Here is a 19,191-nt window from a genome sequence, read left to right as displayed (position 1 = left end):
CTGGCTTAAACAGACAAGTTGAAACTTTTTTACAGTTCACTTAAGAGAATTACTTTCTATGGCTAAAGAGCTGTTTATTTATGAAAAGAATTTAATAACATTCTCTTTAAGATATTAAGATAAATCACAAAGGTAAGCTATTCTTCATGCTGTTCAATGAGATGTAAGAATCATTAGCAAGTAACTTACTTCTCATTTGTTCAGAAGCTCCAGCAATCAAATAGTAAAAGATATGAAATGTTCGCTCATCTTTAGCCTGACGAATAGCACGGGATTTTTCAAGCAAATCTGTTTGCCAAGTATGTTAAAACAAACAAACAAACAAACATATTCTGGTCCTCCCATAATTGTGCCTTCAGTCTCAGAGCCACTAATAGCATTGCTTAAATTTTTTGCCATGAGCTTATCTAACATGAATTTGGTTCTAATTTTGTGTTGAGATCACTAGTGCTGGTTTAATTATCACCATGAGGAGTAGATGAATTCCCTACCTCTTACTGTATGATAAAAGCTGGTAATCATGATAGTAAGCTCTGTGATAGTCATACATGCTTCTAAAGTTAAATATATAACAATGGTATTCATAACAACATTTACTTCACTTTCACAATTTCACAAATACGACACTTTTTATCATAGGGTGGGGCTCCTAAAAACTTTTTTGAGGCCAATATTGTAGCTATAGAAGCAATAAAAGCAAACTTTATTTATTGTCTACTTTTCTGACTAAAACACTAAAAATGTAGTTGGCAGCAGCGTTAAGTATTTTGACATCAGTAGCTGATTTCCACTTTAAATGATATAATGCTATAGATAAAAATTCAGATAAGACCTGAAAAAATAAAGCCCATTTTTTCTGTATGGGTCACTTCTCAAAATAAGTGCAAAAAGCTAAACTGTTTGTTGTTTGATGTTACATTCAACAGATAAGATCCTTCTTTTAGCTGTATGTTAATTTCTCCTCATTTTTTGGAGCAAGCAGCTCCTCTTTGCAAAGAAGAGCAATGCAGCACTGAGGAATTTAGCTACATGCCCATTTATACACTATCTCATAAACATAACCCTGGGAAGAGGCATCAGTACTTGCCAAGTAAAGTCAATCTAAGTTTAATTTCTCTGAAATACTTGTACTTTATTCCTGGAAAAAACCCACATCAGAGCCAATGATATATAGCTCTAGGTATGTCACTTGAATGACCAGGTCTGTATTTAGTTCCCAGAGCAGACAAGTTCTCTGAAAATATCTACTGCTTGATGCCATATGGGACATCAGCAACAGCAAAATATTTGCTTCACTTCAGTTATGCAAGTTCCCAGATTAGTAATTTCTGACCATGGTGATTTAACAAAACATGCAAAGATCAAGGCAGATTCAGGTAAACTGTCCTTCAGTTACACAAAAGGAGAGGAACTACAGAGCATCCAAAGACAGCTCTTCTGGCTGCACCATGTTATTTAGCTTTTCCTGTCTCTTTTATTTTTCCTGCTATCAAGTTCTTATAGGGGTAGGGACAAGTATATCACTTTTGTTGAGATGACCATTTATGCTGCAGACATAAACTACTAAGCTGTATTATCGTATGGGGTTCTCCCTCAGCAGGTTATTCTCTGCACTTTTTATTGGAATCCATCTATCCTTGTGCAGCATACATTTTTTTTGCAGGAATACCAAACCTGGGCATGAGAAATGGGAAACATCCTCTGAGCTCCTGGATAAACTGTAGGGATAATGCCACATTCTCAGTCTTTTTTTTTGTTTCCTCTCCTCCCAAATATTCTATAACAGCTCTGATGAGAAACAGGAAAGCTTCAAATCTTTTTATATTTGGAAATGTAGATGACAGGGAACTGGATTGACCCATGCAGGATTGTACCTGTGATGTGAAACAAAACAACTGCATAGCTTTCAAGATCACATGCAACCTCAACCACAAATCAATTTCCTCCACTTTCGGAAGCTAGATGTGGAGAATAGCACACTTTCCTATAGATGAAAAAGGAGATCTGAAAATGTAAGCACAAGAGTAAGACAAACTGAGAATCTGGTACCAGCATAAATGGAACCACTTCCCTCCATCTTTGTTTATACCAGCCTCAGCAATATTTGCCTTTCTTAGACATGCAGTGCAGCTTGTTTATCTTTCTTCCTTCTAGCTTCCAGTGCTGTTCACAGAAAAGGATACAAGTCTCTATGTTTGCTCCGACAATGTAGCCTGTCACATCAAAGTTGATGCGGATAAATTTGCCCTGTGAAGGAAAAGAAGACCTAGGTTGGGCTGTTCTTTTAGGTTATGTGGGGTTTTACAACCGAGTCAGCAGAGGTAGGAGTGAAGGGCCTGCAGGGAAAAAGAACATCTGCCAGCACTCCCAACAAAAAGTAACATCTAGTAGTTACAGCTCCCATCTACTGTTACTCTAATGTGAATCCATGTGAGATGCTTTCTCTCTTTCATTTAAGTCATTAACAACTCTTGCTAAATAACAGGAATGCCTTCCAACAAGATGCATGCTCAACAGTGGTGCAAAGAAAAAGGAAGTACAGATTTTCTTTTCAAATTTCTAGAGGATGATGATATGTCCTGGAGCAGTAGTTGACTTTGCAAGGCCACACACAGACCGATAAACTGTGACAGAACAATGGTACTGTCAAGTCTGAGATTGATTTTTAGTCCTGTTAAAGGCCAAATTCCTATTTCAGAGAGAAGTTCTAAACAGTAATTCAAAGGGATTGGTTTAGAGAAGCTTTTTAGAGAGAAGTACTGAAAGAAAGAGGGTGATTCTTTGTACACGGATTTAAAGAATGGTGTACCTCCCCACAATGTAGACCCAAATGTATTTCTCCTACTTACAAATCTGGAGGAGTTGTCATTCTTCACAGTTTTGGCATTTCCAAAAGCTTCAAGAATAGGATTTGCCTGTAGAAGCTGTTTTTCCAGCTCACCCTAAAATTCATTCAGACTCAGTTAACCCTGAACTTCATAATTAGTTATTTAAAAACAGTTCATGTACGCTGGAGAAAAATGTGGAGAAAGATAATTTAAGCCTCTAACTTTTTTGTTGAAGACTGCACTGCTTGTGGATTTGTTTTCATTCCCTGTTAATCTCTGTTTATATATTTGTGCAGTCAAGTGCTGTCCTGTATACATGACCCTTTTCCAGCCCAGTTGCCTGTGGCAGATCAAAGTCTATTAATCTGTTTAGCATCATGACTGGTCTTTCTTAGTAAGAGGGTCATTCAGTGACAAATCATATATATATAATATTCAGTTTAATGTCATTTTTAAAAAGATTTTCTTAAAGGAACCTCTAGCATATCTTTTTCAAGTTAGTTTATCGAGATCCTTTGCTAGCAAATGACGATGTAATTAGAATAACTTGCCGGGAATCATTTTAATGTAATGCAGCACAAAGCTACAAAGCAGATTTCACCAAGTCTATTAATAATGATCCATGCAAGGCTATTTAAGTTAAAAAATGGAAGTGCATTGATTTATTTCAAACTAAGGTAATGAATTCTCATGCAAACACACAAACCTTTTATTATGTTGTTAATTGTGCTTGGTAATTGCTAGTGGAAACACATCATGCAATGAAATGAGCATGCATTTAATACTCCTATTTATAAACAAACTAGTGAAGCTGAAAAAGTCTTTGCTTACTAAGATGGTTTGACAGTTTTTTTTTAACTTTTCATTTAGCTCTGTGCTATAAAATTACTTTCACATTTGCTTCTTCTCACCATACTTGTGGACTACTTTACAGTAGCATGCCCCATTTTAAATAACTCATGCTGAATAACATCAGAAAAAAGTCCTTGATGGATAATATGATACCATTTAAATCATTCTAATATAAAAATGAGTCAATATTTAAGTTGAATCCAGAGGCAACAATTTGGAAAATGACATTTCTTCCCAATTAGGGTGCAAAACTGATAACCTTCTGAATAACCATTTCTGAATTTCTTGTGATTTATATGGGAATGATGAGAGTTACCTCAAAAATATAATAAAAAAACAAGAGTTTCTTAACAAATGACTAAACTTATCTACAAATGACAGAACGAGGACCTTCCCAAGAGTGCAGATGTTTGGAGAGCTAGGGCATGAAGAAAGTCCACTGAACTCCATGGAGTTGTTTGGGTCAGCAATGAATTTAGTTTTTGTCAGAGAGCTTGTCAAATGAATAATAAATAAATTAAGGGGCAACACTTTGTCATAGCTGGTCTGAGAACCAGCAATCAGAATGGAGGAAAAAGGACAATACAAAGAATTGCCTGGCACACAAACGAACAGTATATGCCAGCAAACCTGCCTATATTCCCAAAGTCCTGATATGCTGGATGGCACACCACAGTGCAGGAGGGCCCACGAGGGCCTGTTACAAACTGCCATAACATACCTGCAGACACACGCTGCAGTGGGAACTGCTCTGTTACACATTACAGCAGCAAGCTAGGAGCATGCTAACCTTTGCGGATGTGAACAGTCCTCAACAGTTACATGAAAATGTAAAATTGAAAGCAATATCAAATGGAAAGCATGCAGCCAAACAAATCAATCAACACCGTGAGTTTTTAGGAATTATTTCACAACAGTCCTAGAAAGTTCAACCTGAAGTACGGAAAACATTTAGATATTTTCATTCAGAAATCGCATTGCTCAATTTCAGGCTGAGTGACTCTTTCAGGATCGTGGGAAATTTCATTCAAACTATGGCAATTTAAACACACACATATAGAAGAGAGTGATATTTGAGAGATGACCCTGCCTGTGTCAGACCTCATTCTTCATCATGGAGCCTGACACAGTTAGGGTTGATTTGTGAGAGCATTTGGCGCTATTGTTGCTTTTCATCATATCATACAACATATTTCAACAAAATCTCTTAAATTTTTTGAGGTGCAACAATAGCATGCAGATCTACACTCAGTGCCTTAAACACACATCAAACAGTCTAAGTTACTCACGTAAGAAAAAGATGGACCTTGCTGTATTGAATAATGTGGTATAAAACAAGTGTCAGTATCATTTCCATTACACAGACATTTTTATCGTTTTTCCTGTATTAAAATAACCAATACACAGTTTCCATGCAAATAAACCAGAAAAACAAAGAAAAACAATCTATTGCAGACATACCAAGAGTACAAATAAAAGTAGTGTATTGGAGTAGTTTAACTGAATTAAAAAAAAAAAAAAAGAAAAAAAAGACCTGAAGTAAAGGGATGGGATTTGGATTCAGTCCCAGGTCAGTCTCCCAGGACCAGGCAGGAACAGATATTTTTATGGTAAATCCCCAGCTCTTCTCTGGTGCAGTGGAGGCATTTTGCTATTGATTTTTTTTTTAATGACTGAAATTGCAGTGTCAGTAGCCCTAGGCACTGAATTACCACTTGTCAACACATTATAGAACAATTTAGACTTTCTCTCAACCTTCATCTGGTGGATATTTGCCTTTGCGCCTGTCTTGGAGCCAGTTTAATCCTGAGACTCATGTAATTCCCTGGAGGAGCGAGCTGCAACTACAGTTACATACTCAGTGGAATGGCCCTGAAACCACAAGTTCATTTCCCCCAGCCACTGAGAAGGAATCAGTTGGATGAAATAAGCTTTTTTTTTTCATAAACATTCAACAAAGGAAAACTATGCCTTTGATATTGGGCTGTTTCCAACAACTTGAATCACAGATTTCTAGAAAGTACTGCCCTGAGGGGACATCTACTTCTTCCCCTTCCCTGAAGCACAACAGTTATTCACGGTGGAAGAGGCAAGGCAGTGCTTTGGAATTTTCTATATGTAGGCATACAGCACAGACAAGACCCAGCACAAGTGTGGTTGTGAGGTTTTTACTTTGTTTTGCACTATGCGACTAATTCCTTATTTTTCACTCAGACTTGCGACACACTGACATCTCTTCCTTAATTAAGCTTTTTTTGTCATAAAAGTAAATTGCTACTTTAGTTTATTTATTTTTTTATTTATTTTTTCCAGGAGTATTTGAGTAGCATAAAAAGGGCTGGAAATGACTTAGAACCTGGAGTTACATCAATGAAAACAGCAGACAGGTGAGAGCTTCAGCCACACCAATATCTCAGAGAACTGCATCGACTAAGCTAATATTACAGTTCAGAGCAAAATGATGAACTTTAATCACTAAGGTAAGATTATTACAGATTTTGAAGAAAGTACTTTATTTAAAATCTGCCTTCCAACATTTTCCTGTGTCAAAGGAGCAAAAAGAAGTAATAGGATATATTTTGGAACTCTTAGCTACCTTGCTATGCCCACTAAAATATGCCCACTAACAAAAGTCATCAATACTTTAGGAGTTTAAAAGTTGTTATACATTTTTTGTGTTTGTGTTGTAACATAAGGATAATATTTTAATTAAAAGCTTTTCCAAACTTCTTATTTTCCAGGAGCCAAGGGTAGAATAAGGACCCCAGCCCTTGCAGAACTTAAGTCTCTCATGTTATGATATAAATAGGTGCTATGCATATAGAAAACTATGAATATTTCTCTTCTAACAAAGTACATTCTGATTTGATGCCTAAGAGGATGTCAAACAAAAGATTTTTTTTTCCATAAACACAGAGCTGTGACCTAATTGTGTACTCTTAATATGTCAACTATTTGGCAAGCCACAAACATTGAATTGCTGTTAGCAATAAGCTCAATACAGTCCCAATAGTCAAAAAGGAGAGTTGAATACAGAAGAGCTCACTCACAGTGATGCTGGTGTCCTTTTTGCCCTTATGTGATGAAGCAACAACGGCCAGGTACTGAATGACCTTTTTGGTGTTCTCTGTCTTGCCAGCGCCAGATTCACCTCTGAGGGGAAAGAAAATAACACAAAAAAAGCTAGGTAACTGGTGAGCTCCTTCTGCCATACGACGTACGTCATGTATAAAAACAAGACTGGAGTCTGCCTGGCTCTGTAAATATCCCAGAACACAGTCTCTCTGATTCCACCTGACTTTAGCATGCAAAGAACGCAGTATCAGAGATGTATCTCTGTCCAATTCGTGTTTTGACTGGACACTGGGCCATTTAAGGCAATTGTAAAACATTTTTTATGGCAGTGCCTGAACATTCATGAGAACTGAGGCTGGCAGGGAGTCTGCTCATACTTAAAGAACAACAACAACAAAAAACATTAACTATAATGTGGTACAAGAATAAAAAAAGCTATCAACAAAAATACAGTAGTTTTCTCGATGGAAATTCTGGCATTAAAGCAAGTTATATCAATGCTGGAGTATAAGGGAACTATACTGCCTTATATGACTTCTAAGTTCAAACTTTCCATGAATTCAATGGGACCAGAGCTGGCACTGCTGGAGGCATCCCTGCTAACAGGGTAGCAGGAACATCTCATTTGGGGACATTTCTGACCAGCAGAACTGCCATCCTGGCTGTGCTCTGTCTCTAGGGAAGCAGGAATGCAGTGGTAACTTTCCACCTTCCAGAGGACTTCCATGGTTAAATTTATTTACATCTTCCAAATCTTCTCATAAAGTAAAATGCTGGTTTTCAAAGTACAGGAACAAGGACCCAGATTTACAGTCTTTACTCAGAAGTAAGAACATTTCCAGCCTACTCTTCCCTCTTTGTCACATTTTATCATCTCAGTTCTGCTAGATATCTTTGACTCTGATGATGATACGGACTAGAATGTTTTTATATTGTCCTGTATCAGCAGTCAAAAAGGGCATGAAAGTGGGTGTGGATGTAGTAATGTAGTAATTTAGCTCCTCTGACTCTATCAAGTTAGTGCTGTGAGGACAACAGTCTGCATGGAAGTCAAACCTCTGTGCCTTTGGATTTAAATTAAAATGAATTTAAAAATTAAAAGAACAATACATGTAAAAGTCCCACAGATATTTGTCAGCTCTTTTGAAACTGAGTCTGTTTAGCTGGATCCACTGCAGTTGTGCTTCGTTTCCTAATTAGGAAATAGAGGAGTTAATTTTTCCTACCAAGGGACTGGTGAAAAATGGACATAAAAAAATATGAGTAAATGCTGGGAAGAACTTTTAAATTGTGATGACATTGATTAAACCTAAGGAAGCCAGAAAAAATTTCTGTCTGATGCACATCATGATGAGGAACGTTTAGAGTTTTAACCAGAAATAATTGAGACGGTTCCTTTTCACAAGACCTGGGTTAATTTGCACAGTTTAGAGTTTGGATCCATCCCTGCCCTGGACTTCAGTGCTAAAACATTTCCATGTTTTATTGATAAAAATTAAGTGTTCTGGGAACAATTCCAAGCCAAGCACACCAATTTGAAGACATATGCGTACAAAGTTTTCAAATAAATCTACCTTGCATCTCTGATACTTTGGAAAAAAATAAAAGCATTCTTCAAACAAACTGTAGGCTTTGAGCTATTCTATTTTATTAAAGGTTATTTGTAGTTCATCACTACATGAATTGCATTTCCTTTCTCCCAGGGCAATGGTGCCCATCATTTGGCTTTTCCCTGAATGCCTGTGAGTATTACCAAATAAGGCATCATTTTCCTTGTAATTATCCTACCATACTGTAATGCTTTAGTTACTTAACATTTTGTTCTGTGCTTGCTTTCCTTAACTCTTTGCTCCTGCACAGTTTTCTATTTTCTGCAGCTATTCTTCTTGAGCTTTTAAATTCCTTTTGAAGTGGACAACAACAAATTCTTCAACATGAAATGGAACTGTTTCAGCACGAAATGGAAAACAGACATGATCTCACAGCAATAAGGATGAAAAAAAAGTAAGTAATGAAGTATCGTGTTTATAGCTGATGAATACTGTATTTTTTCAACACATCAAATCACTCCAAATGTCCCTAACAATACACAAGTCTGATAAACAAGTACTCATTAAACAACATTACGCTGAAGGATCCAGCAGAGCTGTATGACAAGGTCTAGACTTCATCTCAGTGATAGAATCCAATGTGTTTGAAGAGTAATTAATTAAGAGGAATAGCTGAATTAGGTTCAGTGCCTTTAAACATAAAGAAGCTTACAAGGGGAAATATCTAGGAGGAGGAGAGCATGTGACTCAGTTGATTTCATAGGTGAATTAAACTTTTCCCAGAACTATTGAGCTGCAGCAGAACTGGTCACGCTGCTTTTTTTTCTCAGCATCTTTCTTGAAGTACCATCGTTTCTGGGATGGCAGAAACAAGTTTTATTGTGAGGTGGTATGAAGAATCCCATCTGTTTTAAATCTGCATGCTCTCTTTAGTCTCAGTGACTCAACTGTTAAATAAGGGCCTGATTCTTGCAAGCATCATGATTACAGCATGGACCATACACACAGTGGGGTTCCTCTCAGGAGGCGTCTTCTAGTTGTTTATGTTCCTCAATGTTCTGCAGCCTGAATCATGTTCCAAGTGAGGAGTGCACTGTACAAAGTCTATTACCTCTATCCTAAGTTTTTTGGGGAGCAGAGGGATCATCTGTTTAACTGAAGTATCTCAAATCTTATTGCTGCCATTCTTAGAAGCAGCGCATTTATTGCCAGTGCACTTCTTTTCACCCAGCTCAGGTGGGCAATGCAAAAACAAAGAGAGGAAAAGCAGTAACTGTTGCACAGCTGTGATAGTCCAACAGCAGTACTTAGAACATGTTTTCATCCTGAGAATCTGCCTTGTTTTCCCAGAGTGAAAAGATATACTAGGCTTATAGGCTTGCTACACTAAAAAGAAAGCATGAAACAATGCTCTCTCATTGTGTGACATATTTTACATTTATTCCTCCTTCATTTCTTGCCCAGATTTTTGTTTTGTTTTTTTTGTTTTTGTTTTTGTTTAGTAACTCAGTAACTGATTTAAAGCACAAAAGCCCACTTACATAGTGCTATTGAATCCTCCACAACTCCATTGCTTTCACCTTAAATGAAAATTATCTCTGTTTGAATAGGTTTCCAAATTAGCACAAGGTGAGAGTGGGAAGCTGACTGCACTGGTGTGGGGTAAACCTGGGGTGTAGCTGGGGTGTAACTAAGACTGCTGCATGTTTGGGGAAAGAGTAGTTAAAAAACTGGACTTCTTGTTGAAAACTTGAAAGTTTTCTATATTAATATTATGATATAAGACTTAGCTTAATTCCACTTTTGGAAACATCTAAAAAGTAACAGCAGGATTTGTTTCAGCAAGCAATGAACCACAAAAATTGACCATTCACACATCCCTTAATCTGGCTACTCTCGCACTGCGGGAAGCCTCTGTGAACACAGCAGTCAATGAGGTGCTCCAAATCACATTAGAGCTTGGCAGGCTTCATCCTGCAGTATGAGATGTGCAAAGATAATGAAAATCTTTGTCCTAGACCAGCTGAATCCCCAAAGACCTCGCTCAGAAGCCAGCGCGCTGATCCCACTAAGTTTATTTACAAAAAAATCTCAGAAGACTGAGCTGGTTCGGCACCAAGCTCCACCCCAGGTCTAAAGCTGCACAAGATAACAGCGCGGGAGAGAGGCCAGACAGCATTGCTTGCCAGCTCCAGCCTTTGAGATTTAGTGTGCTGGGAAAGAGAAGAGTTTAGCTCTCTTGCAGAGGAGGCTTTGCCTAACAAGACTTCACAATTCAGAAGATGTCTCGGGTGACTGCTTCCTGACATTAGCAGGAGAGAAAGCAGGTGGAGGTAATGAAGCCAAGTGAGGCTCTGGAGAGTTCGCCCCAAAAGGGAGGGTAAAGGATGGTCACTGCCTAACCCAAAATTTTGTCTGTTGCTGTACCAAATGAAGTGCAAACACTACCCTGCTCTGTACATTTTGATAGAAGCTAATCAATCTAAATGCATGCATTAAAGAAAAAGTAGATGAGCTCTTGGCAGCATCCCCAACTATTTCTATATGAATCCTTACAGCTACATTTTTCACAATTTAGGTGCCAAGCCTTGGAAAGTTTGAGTCTATAGCTATGGAAAGAAAAGATCCCAGGTGATCAGTGCCATGAGTTCTTCAGTTCTTGGTCTATATTTTAGGTAAAAAGATAATCTCTTGGAATTTTTAGTAATTATAAAATACTGTGAACTGATTGTACTTGAGAGCTGTCCAGCTGAAAGCTAAGTGAACTTTCTTGTTTCTGTACAGAGAAATAAGGCCAAAACATAGGATAAACTACTAATACTTAAAGCTGTGTATATTGATTTTAGTTTAAATAATCTTGATTTTAAAAGCCAGTGAGAGGAATTTTTCAAGCTATGGGTCATGATGCCAATCCAACATGCAGCAGCTATTCTAAACAAGATTGTTTTCCAGATGGAAAAGACATTTCATTCTCTTTATTTTATGTTTTAGTGGTGTGAAATGCTTTATGTTTTCAGCTCCCAGGTGAAGGGAAAAAAAAGTATTCATATTCAATATATTTTGTAGCCATCAGAAGTGGAAAAAAAAAGAAATTGAAATGGAAAAAGAAATGAAAGAAGAGGAAAAAAGAGATTTTTTTATAAGCAAAAAGGAATTGAATTGCAAAAGAAATTTCCTGAAAATAAAAGAAATCTTAATATTCCAAGATTAAAAGATCTGAAGTGTTAGTGATACAATAATAACGTAAGGTGCAGGAATAGAAGGACAAAATGCACAGTTTAAATTAGACTCCATTACCATGACGTGTTTCATCCTGGGAAGAGAGTGATGGTCAATTTTTATTCCAACACTGCATTGATTTTAGATTTGTTTTGGTTTTCATGCATATATGGACAGATTCGTGACTGATATACTTGCATGTCAGTGAAATCTGTTTATGAAAGGTCAGAGCTATGCTAGTCTTTGTGGTACAGAACATATCGTCTACTTCTTGCATGATGAATTTGTTCCAGCCAGCACTGGCACTCACCAGTACCTGTATGGCTGGTGGTCAGTAGCACTGTTTTCTAAAAAAAATAGGCAGTAGCCACATTTTTATGGATAACATCCCAAAACCAGTTCAGTTTGGAACTATGACATGTATTTGCAATCTGTGACTGACTACAGCATCACTGTATAATCCTGCTATCAATACTATGCATGCCATCTTCTGCAAACAATTATTTGTTTTTACATGAATTGAATGTTATCTTTTTTCAGGAAAACTGGTAGATGTGTAATACAACAAACATCAAATTATGTCAAAAGCGTCTTCAATAGCACTCAAGTAAATAAAACCAACTCATAAGCCATAGAGGAATGTGGTTGTCGTTAAAGCTGAAGGTTACATAGAAGATCCCCATCCAATTGAACAGTCTGAGTGTTTTGCAAAAATTGGTAGGAATGATAAACCAAGGGGATGTTGGGGAGCAGTATGTCACACATAGCAAAGTTTATTGCAATAAAATCACCATCTGACCCCTGCTACACTAATTGCCCCCACAACATCTGGCACTGATGGCAGGTCAGAACTCAAAGAGGAAAACGTCAGCAAGCCAGGACTCAGAACAGTCAAGGCTTTCAGAACAGGGCTGGCTTGGTGTTTTGCTATTGCCTAAACCGATTACATGAAGACTGCAGAAAGCTTCCCCTAGTGCAGTGTGCACTTAGCCAACACTCCATGGCTTTGCACACAGGCTTCCAGGTGGGCTGTGCCACATGGAATTGCCAAGCCTTGGCTGCTGCAGCTACACAATATGCAAACAACCCAAAATCACATGAACAGAAAAGATCAATTTCTTAAAATGACAACGGATTGAGGATATGACAGCATGCTGCTGACGGGCAGGAATGAAAAGCAGCTCAGTTAATACCCAGAATTCTCCATGTTCCTCAGTTTTCTCAGTTTCCTTAAGGGACCACTTAATCTACAAGTACAGTCCCCGACTTCTTGTAGTAAACTCTGAATTCAAAGTCAGTTTAAACTGAGAACTGTGCACTGAACACATATTAGGGCACTGATATTGCTTCTTATTTCGTCAACAGGCAACTCTTCTACTGGGACTGCAGATCAAGCTCTTTGAAGGTGAGAATATATCAGTTCCACCAGAATTTCAATTGATTCTGCATAAGGAATGACATTGTAATGTTGAGATGTAACAAAACAACAGTTTACTTACGTGCACAGGATAGATTGGTCTTCTCGGTCTGTGAATAAAGAAAAAAATCCATTAATTAGGGAAAATAGCTAAGTCCTGTCAGAAGTACTTACATTTATAATGACTTACATTGAGCAATCTAGACCTTTCAAAACCTGACAATTCACAATTAGTCAAAAGCACAGGGTTCACATCTTATTTAATTTGCCATCATATTTAAATAAGGATCTCTAATGGAAATATTTTGTACCAAAAAATGAACAAAAGGTTAGGAGTTCAAAAATATTTTTTTGTAAATTCTGTGAGAGATGAACTATAATGAGGACAGCAAAAGGATCAGACTCCCTATAAGAAGATTATAATTGATAATTTCAAGTCTGAAACTTGAGTCGTTATTATGCTTATGAAATATGGCTAGCAGCCCACTTCAGACAAAGTCTGGACAGATAAGGCATCAAAAACCAAGACATTTTATGGTGGTCATTAGATTTTGAAAGCACAGCAGTCCAAATAGAATCACAGAATCATAGAATGGCCTGGGTTGAAAAGAACCACAATAATCATCTAGTTTCAACCCCCCTGCTATGTGCAGGGTCACCAACCACCAGACCAGGCTGCTCTCAGAGCCACATCCCCCTTGAATGCTCTTTTCTCTCTATTTCATTTCAGATTTAGAAATGCCTTTTTTTCAAGACATATCCTTCTGTCTGTGAGGTATCCTCAAGATTGAGGAAAAACAAGATACATTTTTTTTACAACAGCATATCAACAAGAACGTAAGTATTCTTCATGCTTTACCATGAACAGAATTGTCAAACATATATTGGATGAAAATTTATAAAAAGGTGGGCCAAAATCTCTATTTCTACTGTGTAAGGCATGTAAGAGGTTTCTGTGCTGCAGTTCAATACACCGTAATGTTGCAGCATGATTTAGAAGCACATCTTGTCACGTGTCTCCCTTTTTCATGTATTTGGAGTTGGAGCTTCTCTTTACCTTCAGAACTTTTGCACAGAATTTTCTACCAAAAGGCTGATCTCAGGATTTTAGGCTGTGATAGTGAACACACACTGAGGCTTCATAATGTGCTCCGTAACACTAATGTATTTCCCAAAGCTCCACTGAAAGAAGACTTCCAGAAAAGTCTGTGATACTGACAGGCTTTACAATTTGGCCTCTATGGCAAGATGTGTGTTTAGCATGTTTGCTGTGATCAGTTCTGAAGTAGAACCCTTTTTTAAAACTGGAAATGTTCAGCACCAGAGGAGGTCATATAGAAAGGTGTGGTGTCTCCATCCTTGGACATATTTACAAACAGACTTGATTAAGGCTATGAGAAACTTCCATGGCACTGAAACTGGCCCTCCTTTGCAAGAGGCTGCATCAAACTGCCTTCTACAGACTGTAGAAAAATCTTCTGAATAAGAAAACAAATTCCCAAGTTGGTCAAATGCATATTTGAATTGTGTGCTTGGCTTATAAACCCGAGACTTGAAGCAGACAGTTAAATAAGGCAGAAGCAAACGTGTCTGTATATTTATGTATTATCCACCAGATGCAGAGTGAGCATGAGACCAGGGAAGCCTCTGGGCAGAAGTTAAGACACAAACCCGTTCCTCATTTTATTTTGTGAGTTGGATGACTTGCAGGGCTACCTATCTGGTTGCTTACCCTTATCGCTGACCTTGCATGTAATAAATGGCATGAGATAAACAAGCTTTCTGTGCTGCACAAAGATAATAGAGATAAATTCAGCCTATTAAGCTTACAATTTGTAATTGCTGCCTGGACCACAGCCAGCCTAGGAGAAGCAGTAGTGGGTTCTGCTTTGGCTTAACGATACTAAATAACTGTATTTACTCCCAGTTTCTCATGGACGTTCAAACCGGTGTTGTAACATCAATTGCTTCATTGATCCCTTGCTCAGAAAATGGCACCACTTAACTGCTTTGGTTGGTAAATTGGTACAAAATGAATCATTACACTGCTGTTGGAGGATTTGTCAACACTGCAGGACTCTTCCACATACACATTTTGGATGAGGGGAGCTGTGCGCAGTGTTTATTTTTCACTGAACTTGGCTTTCTTTAAAATTGAAAAAATGAGAACGCAGTAGAATTTTTGCTAAAAATACACTGCTGTGTAAATAGAAACCATTGGCATATATTGATGTTACATCACAAACCCATAAATATCATAAAGAAAATAAAAGTGACTCCTTGATACAGAGTTGCCAGTGGAAATTCTGAGCTCAGGGGACATTAGAAAAAGTAATATTCCTGCAAGCCAAGTATTTTTTCATTTCTCTGCCTGTTGCTCCCCCTTTCCCTTCCCAGTAAGTGATATACCCCTACTGATCGTGTTGTATACGAAGGTATGCACCACAGGCATTTGTGCATGTGCACTGTGTGACTCTGATAACAATTAGCCTGAAGGCTACTCAGAGCTCTTGGAGAGAAAAGAAAAACTATGTTGTTTTTTCTTTTTTTTCATCTTTTCCTTGTAATCCTGAATGCCTTCGAAGACCGCAGCTGTGCAATCCGATTGTTCCCTGTAAGCAGGCAGCCCTACGGCTTTCTTGGAGAAGTCTGTGAGGAAGCAGAAGGAAAAGACTCCGCTCTTGGTCACCAGACTTATCCCTTCCTAATGCCCCAAGCACTTGGCAGCCTTATAAAGTCCTGCAGTAATAAGCCCTATGTTGCTAAGTTGTGCAGTCTGACCTGCAAAACCTCCCACTGACATGCTGGCCAATGTGCATTCATGGAGGGAGAATATGCAACACTGCTCCATTTCCTTCAAAAGTTTCAACATACTGCAAAGGTAAGGATGAAATCAGGAAACCAAATCCTATTCTGCTTTGTCTTGAGCTGCAATGCCTGCCTCATTTGTTTTCCAGGACTCTCCAAATTGATTGCTTCTATTTCTGTTCCAAAATATTTTATTTTTTATAGGAAGGGTTCTGCCCTGTTTTGGGACACTGAAACATTATGTGGGTAGATTTAGCAGAGAAAATCACTTGCACAAAATAAAACTTGATAGCATAGTTTCTGGGGCTCACAAAGTAACAAAATATCTTGTATGTTCCAATATCTCTATGGTTAATACCTTTTTTAAAAAATACACTACTTGGAAGACATTCACCCCCTGTATGTCTATATTAAACATTTTGGACATTTTTGGATTTTCTCCCGAATATTTAATAGTAAGCAGACATACTTCACTGTCTAAAATCCACCAGCTTTCCTAAGTCCCATCAAGTTCCATGACCAAGAAAGTTCCAAGACCATGAAATGGACTTTTTTTTTCTGGAATATGCTACACTTTTTCACCAAACACCTCCAGTTTGCTTGTAGGAATCATATGCCCCTCTGTTCTCAATAGACACGCTAGTTCTGCTTAATCACAAACAAAATCAGATGGTTTATCACAATGAAGCAGCAAGCTGACAGCTTTACCATAAAAGGGAAGAACAGACTGAAGCCAAGCTCCAACACTCACTCACTGCTTCTTTACATTTGTTAATAACAGCCCTGACTAAAGGGAACATTTCTGTATGGTCCTGCTAAGGACACAGTAAACAGCTGGGTTTTCATGCAGCTTCCTTTTCTAGGACCTTGGGAACTGTGTTTTCCTCCCAAACCTCCAAGTAGATACAAGGTTGTTTGTTTTTCCATCTTTAACTCAAGCTTGCTTACAAAGTGCTTTCATGAAAATGGCTTTGCAGAAAATAGATAAGCTTCTTGGAGTTAAAGAAAGCCTCCATATGTCTTCTCAGTATTATTCAGAGCATGTAATAAAAGCATAATCTTCCACATGAAAAAATATTTCTGTTATTACTGCTACACAACCTGACCTTCCTTATTTGTGCTGCTTATCACACATTTGCTGTTTGCCACCTGCAGAGACAATAGCAGAAGGCAGCAAATTACCCACCCTCACTGGACTACTATCACTGGCATCTGGCAGTGCTGCAGAAGCCATCCATTCATCCACCCACCTCTGGCTCCTCTGCCCTGCACCATGGTGCCCCCTCGTGTGCTGCATCATGCCTTCGTGCAGCCACACTGCACACCAGGCTGCAGATACCCACCCTAAAATGAAGCTAGCAAAATCAAGGAATGATTATTAGCTGGGCCGTTTCTATGTGAAGACTGCATGAGGACGGTGCTGGGAGTATTGGGATGAGGAGGCTGAGCCCTTTGCGCAGCGACTGAGCAGTGCTATTGCAACTGCAATGAGAAGCCACTGCATCCATAACACAGGTATAGAGGTCAGTAAAGAAATATAAGCGGACTTTTTTATGATCGTCTCCAATTATTTGATTTCTGTTAACAGTGGCTGTGTTGTTACAAGAACAACTTTGATGGGACTTGAACATCATCTCTAATGAATACACTGACCAAGTAAGTCTTGAAAGCAGAGGAGGAGCACATGCTGGAAGTTTGTGCTAACAGAGGGTTTGAATGTGAAGGGTTCTGATCCCCAGCTGATGAACTTGCAATAGGACCAGCTCTTGGCAGATACCATGGCTTGATTTGTTGAGAGATAGAGGTAGCCCAGGATTTGAACAAGCTGACTGCTTTTGGCCAGGGAGTCCTGATCAGAGAGTACTAGAATGTAATTCTTCAGTCTTATGAACCTAAGATATATTTTAGTTTGGCAAGAAGTTTCGTAGATAAGTAGTAACATTGACATTTCTCAAGGAAAACATTCAGTGCCTTGATACAAGTTCATGAACACGAATCTCTCTTTATACTCCCTTTACAAAGTCCCATGAAGCACTCTGTCCATATGGATTGCATACACACGCACTCTATTATGTTGCTGCCCACTCTCACCACCTCAGCATGAATACAGTTTGGCTACATAACTAGTTATATTAAGCTTTGGTTTAGTTTTATGCACAAAACATGAGTCTGTTTTTCCAAACAAAAGCTCAGCTTTAAAGGCAACTGGGGCCCTCTTCAGAGATGGAGAGACTCCAAAACTGCATGTGCAAGTAAATAAGCAAGTGAAGCGTGGGTGTCCTGGGCTTGTGATGCAAGTTCTTGTGGGAAGGGTTTGGCTGCTGTGCCAGCTGTGTGTGGTTAGGAGGAGGTAATGGAAGTGTCTCTCTTGAAGTTCAACTTATGGTCTGTTCCCTCCTCCTTTCTTTCCCCTTCCTTCCTATTTGTTCTCCCCTTCCTTTTTTCTATCAGGAAGGTTTCCTCCAGAAAAGACATATGAATCATAAGGTATGAAGATCCATCAAGAATTGGTGGAGTCAGAACATTCCAAGCACCAAAAAAGTGAACAGAAAGAAGGGAAAGCATCCACTTGTACTGCCTTCTCCTCCCAACCTGGGAGGCACAGCTAAATCCTGGCTGTTCTAGAAGTAGTTAATGACTGCAGCGAAGGGTGATCATGCTCAGGTGGCTTCAAAAGACCACCTTAGGAACAACAGGAGAGAGGAAGAGTGAAAGAGGCCCTTATGATGTTGGGATCAGGCAGAGAACTGAAACTAGTTTCAGTTTAAGAAGGAAAATGATATATACAGCTACACTGAAACAATCCTTATTTTTCAGTAGTAGATGCAGTATGACATTCCTTTTTTTCCCCTGTCGCTACCTTGCAGCACTTTCTTAGTTGACTTTTCCTTCATCCCACTTTTGGGGACAAATAGCAGAGTTCTGTGCTGAACGAGAAGGGTACTGCTGAAGTTGCATAGCTCCCGTGAGGCTCACTGCTGAAAGGCTTTGAGGAAAGAAAGCTGCTTTGACAGCAGGGTCTGCTCAGAACCCTCAGAAGTGCTGTATGCAGAGGACAGAGATCAACACCTGATCTGCAAGGCAGATAGATGGCTGAAGCTTTCAAGGATCTGCTTCTACCAAGTAAGTTTCTTTCAGCTGTGGCTCCACTAAATGAGATTCAATGCATCATGTTATTCTAAAGGCTTAAACCTGTCCTCTCAGCCTTAAACATTTTTTTATATACCTGTCTTTGCTGTTACAGTAAGGAGGAATGTCTGATTTCAGTACGTCTGTTATTGATGCTTTATTGATCCTCCTTTGTTGCACTGTAATTCTGCCTCCTTCTGCCTGTGGGTGATAAAATTGGTACTGCTCCAGAAGAGAAATGTACCATAAGTGACAGGAAGAAAAAAATGTTGATGTTTTAAGGCAAAGTTTAGAGTTGAATTCATTATATTTC

The 19,191-nt window shown here is 38.6% G+C and overlaps 2 protein-coding genes and 1 long non-coding RNA gene across 7 annotated transcripts in view; 2 read left to right on the top strand and 1 right to left on the bottom strand.

Annotated features, from left to right (window-relative positions):
- Nucleotides 1-6,281, top strand: part of NDE1 (nudE neurodevelopment protein 1) — a 49,402-nt gene extending 43,121 nt beyond the window's left edge. The window contains exon 11 of the transcript XR_008205983.1: nucleotides 5,994-6,281. The gene's annotated coding sequence lies outside the window, so the exon portion shown is untranslated. The remainder of the gene's footprint in view (nucleotides 1-5,993) is intronic.
- Nucleotides 1-19,191, bottom strand: part of MYH11 (myosin heavy chain 11) — a 55,860-nt gene that overhangs the window by 23,962 nt on the left and 12,707 nt on the right. For 3 of the 4 annotated variants that reach the window (XM_052680097.1, XM_052680099.1, XM_052680100.1), the window contains exons 4-9: nucleotides 13,024-13,051; nucleotides 6,731-6,833; nucleotides 4,970-4,990; nucleotides 2,850-2,942; nucleotides 2,184-2,247; nucleotides 190-288 (exon numbers count right to left, since the gene is read on the bottom strand). In XM_052680097.1, coding sequence (XP_052536057.1) covers nucleotides 190-288; nucleotides 2,184-2,247; nucleotides 2,850-2,942; nucleotides 4,970-4,990; nucleotides 6,731-6,833; nucleotides 13,024-13,051 — 408 coding nt within the window. The remainder of the gene's footprint in view (nucleotides 1-189; nucleotides 289-2,183; nucleotides 2,248-2,849; nucleotides 2,943-4,969; nucleotides 4,991-6,730; nucleotides 6,834-13,023; nucleotides 13,052-19,191) is intronic. The other variant, XM_052680098.1, reaches the window with a different exon arrangement.
- LOC128079150 (uncharacterized) overlaps nucleotides 8,833-19,191 on the top strand; it is a 30,703-nt gene continuing 20,344 nt past the window's right edge. The window contains exons 1-6 of one of the 2 annotated variants that reach the window (XR_008205985.1): nucleotides 8,833-12,241; nucleotides 12,890-12,929; nucleotides 13,672-13,778; nucleotides 14,558-14,631; nucleotides 15,527-15,822; nucleotides 17,338-17,405. This is a non-coding gene — a long non-coding RNA (uncharacterized LOC128079150). Of the gene's footprint in view, nucleotides 12,930-13,671; nucleotides 13,779-14,557; nucleotides 14,632-15,526; nucleotides 15,823-17,337; nucleotides 17,406-19,191 lie in introns of both variants that reach the window. The other variant, XR_008205984.1, reaches the window with a different exon arrangement.

Source organism: Tympanuchus pallidicinctus, unplaced genomic scaffold (assembly GCF_026119805.1).
Source record: "Tympanuchus pallidicinctus isolate F22 unplaced genomic scaffold, pur_lepc_1.0 scaffold18, whole genome shotgun sequence".
NCBI classification, from domain to species: domain Eukaryota; kingdom Metazoa; phylum Chordata; class Aves; order Galliformes; family Phasianidae; genus Tympanuchus; species Tympanuchus pallidicinctus.
This window is presented reverse-complemented; position numbering and strand designations above follow the sequence as displayed.